General features: G+C 49.8%; 1 protein-coding gene across 2 annotated transcripts in view; it reads left to right on the forward strand.

Annotated features, from left to right (window-relative positions):
* The window catches only part of PPP1R7 (protein phosphatase 1 regulatory subunit 7), a 31,925-nt gene that overhangs the window by 11,687 nt on the left and 12,159 nt on the right, over nt 1–8,079 (forward strand). For both annotated transcript variants that reach the window (XM_003798254.3, XM_003798253.3), the window contains 4 exons: nt 573–703; nt 1,411–1,573; nt 3,578–3,694; nt 5,721–5,825. In XM_003798254.3, coding sequence (XP_003798302.1) covers nt 573–703; nt 1,411–1,573; nt 3,578–3,694; nt 5,721–5,825 — 516 coding nt within the window. The remainder of the gene's footprint in view (nt 1–572; nt 704–1,410; nt 1,574–3,577; nt 3,695–5,720; nt 5,826–8,079) is intronic.

An 8,079-nucleotide genomic window follows, 5' to 3' on the forward strand; every position in this document is an offset into this window, starting at 1 on the left:
GTTTGGCCGGGGCCAGGTTTGAACCCGCCACCTCCGGTATATGGGGCTAGCACCCTACTCCTTTGAGCCACAGGCATCTCCCCATTTTTTTAAATACTCTTAAGACAGGGTCTAGGGTGGCCTTCTGGGCTCAGGCAACCCCCAGCAACACCTGTCTTTGCAGAAGGCTTTAAGAGGGATATCAGGGCTGAGCCAAGGAAACCCAGGCCAGAGCAGAGGGGAGCTCATCAGGTCAGCTGGCTGGCTATTTGGGAGAAGGACAGATTTCGTTGCCTCAATGGACTTCAGTTACATTTGTTTTTCAGAATAGAGTGCACTAAGAGCTCTTTTGTTTTGCCAGGAGGTGGCACACATCCCTCCCTGGTGGGTCTGCCTCCAGCCTCAGGTGGGCTGGCACACTTCTAGAGTACCTTCTGGCACACCTGTGTCTTGAAGGCCAGCGCCTTTCTAGAAAACAGAATGAAAGCACATCTTTCTACCAGGAAGGCCTGACCTGTGTCCTCTTGTAACAGCTGATGCTTTTCTTGTGGCGTCCCCCTTGCCTATGTCAATTGTCCTTTTCCGTCCCCCAGACTCTCTGCCTCCGTCAAAATTTAATTAAATGCATTGAGAATCTGGAGGAGCTACAGAGTCTTCGAGAGCTAGATCTTTATGACAACCAGATCAAGAAGATAGAGAACCTGGAGGCGCTGACGGAGCTGGAGTGAGTCCTGCTGGGGCAAGGGAAATAATGGATGAGGGCGTCCATTCTCCCCAGAGCTGGCCCTTGCCCAGCTCTTGGCCTGGGGGAGGCCACCTTTTCCACAGGGTCCTGCCCTGTCTCTGGCTCCCGGGTCCCTGCCTGCCCATGTCCAGGGCTCCAGGAGGGCACGTCAGCTTCGTGCAGGTCACTGGCTGGCTGAGCAGCCTTGACTTGCAAAGCAAACCTTTGAAGGGAGGCTTCAGTGGAGGCTTCTGGCCAGTCTCTGTTAAGGGATGATGGCACAGTTAGGTAGAAGAGAAGATAAATCCATAGTTTTCCCTTTTGCCTTTTGAACTTTTTTTTAAATAAAGTAATAAGTGATATTTCTAATTTTAGGAGTCAAGTCCTAGATATAACTTTACCTGGATTTCTGCCTCTTTGTTGCTTGTTGATTTTTGTTTTGCTTTTAATTTAGTACTTTTCCAGTCCCTTCTGTGTGCAGAGCCTGAAATTAGGTCCTGCCATGGGCACAGCTGTAAAGGAAACATGGTTTCTACCTCACACACAGCACTGGGAGCCAGGCCGCCGGGGGCTATAGCTGCCTTCTTCTCTCCCCAGGCCCTGGGCACATGTCCCTGTGGTCCCCTGGGTGGTGATGCCACCTCAAATTTAGCTAAATTCTATGCATCCTCAGTTCATTTTTTAAAAAATGTTTTCTTTATTCCTAGGGTTCTAGACATTTCTTTTAATCTCTTGAGAAACATTGAAGGGATTGACAAGTTGACACGACTGAAAAAACTCTTCTTGGTCAACAATAAAATCAATAAAATAGAGAATGTAAGCAACTTGCATCAGCTGCAGATGCTGGAACTGGGGTCCAACCGCATCCGGGTAGGTGTGGCCACGCTGCCTGACATCCTCAGGCTGCGTGCGGGTGAGGCAGGGATGCATGTGGGCGTGTGGCTGGCTTTTATTTTCTGATGGTGCTGTGAATTTTTTCATAAACAGGGAAGATACTCTTAAGAAAAAAATGCTAGCTGAAAGTCAGCACCGGTAAGAATACAGGCCCAAATAGAGTAGTTCTGCCTCTCCTCTGCACATGGATGTCAGCTGCTCCCTGTCCACATCATGACCCTGACTCAGTCCCTTCCAGTTGTGTCCTGCCCAAGGCCAAATAGCCAACCCAGAACACCTGCTTTCTTACTTTCACATGTACTCATGGCTGGGCTCGCCAGCATGCCCCTTAGAGATAGATGGGTTTCCCAAGCACGGAAAAGTGGTCACTTCAGTGCTCTGGTGTCCTCAGCAGGAGCTTTAGAAACAGTCTTGCTACTGAAACCCTCTGTACCCTGGGGTACACCCCCAGCCCACTTAGAGCTGTTCTCCAGGATCCATTTGACACTGAAGCTGTGGGGCAGAGTACAGATAAGAGAATTGAAAAGTGATGCAGCACAGTGCTCCCAGATGCAAGAGTAGGCCCTTCACCAGCTGGCTCATAGCTGGTGTCACAGTCTCTGGCATCTGCTGGAGGGGAGCCTGGGAAGCCATCCTTAAAGGACTGGAGCTGGACCTGCCAGGCAGGGAGCAGGCCTAGTTCCCATGCGCAGGGATGCACACTTCACCAGCCAGATGACCCCTTGAGCCCCACACTTGTGGGGCTTGTGTGGAGGTTCAGTCAAGCATCCTCCCCACTCTGAGTTTCCAGTGCCCCTCCCTCTCAGCCCCCATGTGACTGCTGAAAGTGTTACGGGACACCTTACTCTGTCCTGCTGGGCCTTGAGAGCTTGGGCAGGATACAGACCAAAGGAGGCTGGTTTTGGCAAGAGTCTTTTGACAGTAATTGTTAGAGATCTCGTGTCCACAAATAGCAATGCAGCACATTTAAAACTCTAGAGCAGCCCAGATGTCAGCAATTATCAAGTACCTCACTATGGAACTTTCCAGGAGAACCGTGGCTCATCACAAATTAATACAGCCTTTGAGGTGGCCCTTCCCCACACCCATAGCCAAGTCCTGCTGTGACAGGCTAGCTGAGATGCCCTTTCTGCACTTGCTGGAGGCTCCACTTTGCTAGCACCTGCTTAGTCTGGTTATTTGGTGTCTGCTGAAATACTTGAAGAATAACATACTCTAGATAAGAGGCAGCCTGGAGTCAGTAAGGAGTTGCTAAACAACCCACTCTACACAGGGCACCTGGGAAGACCTGGTAGGACAGTGTTGTCCCTGCCTGTGCTGGGTCTGTGGCTAAATAGAGGAGCATGTGTTCACAGCAAGGAGAGGCAGAGAAGTTGTGGGAACCGTGCAGAAGGGGCAAGCACCATGGTGTGAGGGCACCTAGCCTTGAACCCTAAGTGGGCATTACAGGATTTTAAAGACTCAGAGTCAGAACTTCCAGCATCTCGTCTCTGTCTAGAGACAGAGGCTCATGGAGTACATTTTAGTGAATACTGTATAGAGCGTCATAATGACTTCTCAACTCAGCAGTCTAGGATTGGGAGGGCATTAAGAAACCTGCCAGTGCCCAGGTTTCCACACTGTCCCACAACCCCAGAGCTCTGGGAACATGAGATTGGGAGTACAAGAAACAGAGCCTTAGACTCTCCAGCATTTTTCTTGCTTTTCATATTTTTTAAGATTTCCCTGGAGGGCAGCGCCTGTGGCTCAAAGGAGTAGGGCACCGGCCCCATATACTGGAGGTGGCAGGTTCAAGCCTGGCTCCCGACCAAAAACTGCAAAAAAAAAAAGATTTTCCTAGAGAGTTTCCAGAGCAGACAAGTAACTTGCCTGACACTGCAGAGCTAACCCCAGGCAGCTTTGCTCCCGAGCTGGGCACTCACCCCACCCACTTAGCTCGTTGGCTGCATAGTGCTGACCACTCCTCTGTCCTTTTCACAGGCAATTGAGAACATTGACACACTGACCAGCCTGGAGAGTTTGTTTTTGGGGAAAAACAAAATTACTAAACTTCAGAACTTGGATGCACTCACCAATCTGACCGTTCTCAGTATGCAGGTATTGGTCTTTCTGAACACAAATGCCACAGACGTGTGCACATGGGCACACACGTGCACGCACACACACACACACACATACACACACATATGCTGAACTAAAATTTTATTCCTTTTTGTCCCTTTTGGGAGTGGGGCAGAGTCTTTTTTTTTTTTATTTTTGAGACAGAACCTCAAGCTGTCCCCTTGGGTAGAGTACTGTGGCATCACAGCTCACAGCAACCTCCAACTCCTGGGCTCAAGCGAGTCTCCTGCCTCACCCTCCCAAGTAGCTGGGGCCACAGGTGCCTGCCACAACACCCAGCTATTTTTTGGTTGCAGCCGTCATTATTGTTTGGTGGGCCTGGGCTGGATTCGAACCTGCCACCTTAAGTGTATGTGACTGGCGCCTTAGCCACTTGAGCCACAGGCACCAAACTTGGGGCAGAGTCTTGTTTTGTTTCATGGATTACAGTGCAGTGGGATCATCCCAGCTCCAACAACCTCAAACTCCTGGGATCAAGCCGTCTTCTTGCCTCAGCCTCCTGAATAGTTGGGACTATAGGTGCCCACCACAATGCCTGGCTGATTTTTTTTTCATTTGTTTTAGAGATGTAGTCTCACTCTGTTGTCCAGGCTGGTTTCGTACTCCTAGGCTAAAGCAGTCCTCATGCCTCCACCTCCTAGAGTGCTGGGATCCAAGGCGAGCCACTGCACCTGCCAAAATTCCACCTTCAAGGGTCATATTCCTTTTTGCCACAAATAGTCCTATATGGCTTTTTGTTTTTTTTTTTCTCTTTTGAGATAGAGTCTCAGTATGTCGCCCTCGGTAGAGTGCTGTGGCTCATAGCAACCTCAAACTCTTGGGCATAAGGGATTCTCTTGCCTCAGCCTCCCAAGTAGCTGGGACTATAGGTGCCCACCACAACGCCCGGCTATTTTTTTGTTGTCATTATTGTTAAGCAGGCCCGGGACGGGTTCGAACCTACCAGCCCTGGTGCATGTGGCCAGCACCCTAACCACTGAGCTGTGGGCACCTAGCCAGTCCTAGATGGTTTTTAGCCAAAGGGTTCTTGAGATTAGGCTTGCCCAGTCTCATATGATCCCAGAAGCTAAGCAGGGTTGGGCCTGGATGGGAGAAGATTGAGCTTATTCTTAGTCCTCCCAAGTGTTTGGCTTAGTGATGGAAGCAGTTCCTTCCACGTGGGTAAAGAATGTAAGCCCTGTCCAGCTTCCACACTGGGAACTAGAAAGCACGGGGTATGCCACGCCCATATTTACCATTTCTATTAGAAGCAAATTAGTGGAATTGGACCCCTGAAGCCAGATATCCGGGTGCTCTGTAGATAGGGCCTGGCTGGGGTCCCCTGAGTGACCACAAGGGGCAAGAGGACATCGTCACATCTGCTCAGGCAGTTGTTCAGCAGGCTTCTTTTAAAAAGTCATTCGAGGCCGGGGCAGTGGCTCACTCCTATAATCCTAGCACTTGGGAGGCCGAGGCAGGTAGATTGCCTGAACTCATGGGTTCAAGACTAGCCTGAGTCAGAGCGAGACTTCATCTCAAAAAATAGCCAGGCATTGTGGCAGACACCTGTAGTCCCAGCTATTCAGGAGGCTAAGGTAAGAAAATCACTTAAGCCCAAGAGTTAGAGGTTGCTGTGAGCTGTGACACCGTGGCACACTCTACCAAGGGTGACAAAGTGAGACTCTGTCTCCAAAAAAAGTCATTGAGTTATAATTTATACTGAAAGAAATGAGAATGTTTAGTTTACTTTAAAATATTCAGTAGTTGATATTTTAAAATTATTAAATTCAGGTAGACTTTCCCCACATACCTGTAAAGAGTGTTCTTTACATTAGAAAGCTGCTGATTTCCCTCCATGAGCTTCAGCCCAATACAGCAGATAGAATTGCAAGCCTTCTTCACCTTACACGAATCTCATTCTAGTACATTTTAAGAGAAATGCCCTCTTCTTAGAAACCTCCGTGATAAGAAGCCTCACTTTCTAGAACTGTTCCATCACTCACCCTCTGCTTTGTTCCTGCAGAGCAACCGGCTGACCAAGATCGAGGGTCTGCAGAACCTGGTGAATCTGCGGGAGCTGTACCTTAGCCACAACGGCATCGAGGTCATCGAGGGCCTGGAGAACAATGTAAGGCACCCTGGGCCATCTGGGCTGTGGGCAGCAGACAGGGCAGGGCTGGCAGTGAGCCAGGCCGCACCCACTGGCCTTACCACCTAAACACTGATGCAGCCTCCTCGGGCTGGGAAGTGCTGACGGTGTGTGCCTGGCAGCCCCTGCCCTGAGCGTGCCCTGAAGGGCTGGTGCTTTGTGCAGAATGGTCATGTGGAATTTCAGCACAGGTGTCCTCCAGGGCCGTGTGCACTATTTGTCCACTGTGTGCTATAGACATGGGAAGATTTGGGGGAAAGGGTCCTTTCCCTCTCTGCTCCAGGCCACTGAGCGTCCCACTCCTATTCCCATCTGCCTCAGCCACCACTTCCAGCCCAGAGGGCCCCAGGCTAGCTCAGTGCTCTGGCCCCTCTGCCCCATGCCTTTGCTGGGCTCCTGCCCCTTCCTGACTCAGAGACAGGACAGCCCCCTGCCCTGAGCTGCCTGTAGTCCAACCTGCTTTCCTCGGTGCAATATTCAAGACAAATAAAAGACTTTTCTTGTTCAATTTTACTGGGTTTTTTTTTTTCTGTTTTGTTTCATTGCCAGCAAATGTAACCAGACTAGTCATTTTTTTGTGATTATAAACAGTTTTAATCAGATTAAAGGCTGCTTTGGCCTCTCTATCTTAGCCCCAGGGCCTTGTTGCCATTAATAATGTTATTTTGCAGGAACAACCACATTTTTAATTTCATTTCACCAACATCTACATAATATTTTGGAGAAATTAGAATTTGCCTATAAGAAGTTTAGTCCACTTCCTCTGACTTTGTAATCAAACTAAGTTTACAAAATTAGCACATAGACCTGTGTCCCTCTGTAGTGCAGTGATCTGGACATCCCTGAAAGGTGGGACTGTGTCTGTGGCTGGAGCTAGGGAGGTGGGGCTGGGGCCAGCAGGTACACACAGCAGGATGCCAGCCAAGGAACCCATGCCCAGGGAGTCCCAGGCAGGTGGGCAGAAGGTGTAACTCAGAGTCCTCAACAGGGCTCCCAGCATGACCTAGTTAAACACCAGGTTGTTCCTGGGCCTCTGATGCAAAACAGAAAACATGTTGTTGCATTGCAGGGCTTGTTGTCACATCAAATGCAAGTCTTTCCTCTGGGATTTTTTTCACCTAGAGATCAGACAAATATTTTCTTTTACGTTGTATCTCTTAATTTATCTAATTTATTTGTGTGGTAGGAGATAAAGAAGGAAGTGCACCTTTTTCTTAGATGGCAAATGCATTGACCCAGTATATCAGACAGCCTCCTGCTGTCCCGTGACACTTGTTCTGCTCTGGAGTTTGCTCTCCCCCAGCTTCATGCTGAAGTGACTTCTGTGGCATCATGTTGTAGCCTCTGGGGTCCCTGCTCACCCTCTCCCACTCCTTTTTTCTATTTTTCTTTTAAGCAGTTTGCTTTCAGATGCACACTCCCTGAGAAAAATGTGAAAGAGTATGGGGTACCTACCTGAGCCCCGAGCTCAGAGGTGACGGAGCACCCCAACAGCTAGAACCCCCAGGTCTCTGCCACAGCATGGCCTAGGTGCTTAGGCTTTTGTGACCCAAACACTGCTGCATGTGTCAGGCTTTCATCTCATAGCCTCCACGCTTGTGGCACCTGCTGACCTCAAGCGTCCCAGAGTGCTGGACAGGCCTCACTCCAGCCCTGCTACCACACTCCATGTCTGCAGGCCACCAACACTCCCCTCCTCCTTAGAGTTCTGAGGCCCATTTTGCCCTCCCTATCACACTATGGTGCCCAGTCTTCTATGAGCACATGAGACTGGGCCCAAGATAATGAGGCCAAAGGGGCTGCCTCTGCTACATACCTGTGCCTGGCCTCACAGGAGAGAGCTCAGGGATCATGCACCTGCTGGAGAGTGGTGGCTCTCGTGTGCGTACCAGGCCCTCAAGGAACTCTGAGGCTGTAGCCTTGGCACTTTCAAGTCAGCAGAGCTGCAGGCTGGGAGCTTGTGTTTGTGGTGTTTGGATTTCTTGGAATTAATACCAGAAATGCAGTATAAAAATAGACACGGCGGCTTGGCGCCTGTAGCTCAAGTAGCTAAGGTGCCAGCCATGTACACAAAGTTCAAATCCAACCGGGGCCTGCCAAACAACAATGACAACTACAACCAAAAAAATAGCCTGGTGTTGTGGCGAGTGCCTGTAGTCCCAGCTACTTGGGAGGCTGAGGCAAGAGAATTACTTAAGTCCAGGAGTTGGAGGTTGCTGTGAGCTGTGATGCC

This window comes from Otolemur garnettii, unplaced genomic scaffold (genome assembly GCF_000181295.1).
Source record: "Otolemur garnettii isolate 467f Iridium unplaced genomic scaffold, OtoGar3 scaffold00133, whole genome shotgun sequence".
Lineage (NCBI taxonomy): Eukaryota > Metazoa > Chordata > Mammalia > Primates > Galagidae > Otolemur > Otolemur garnettii.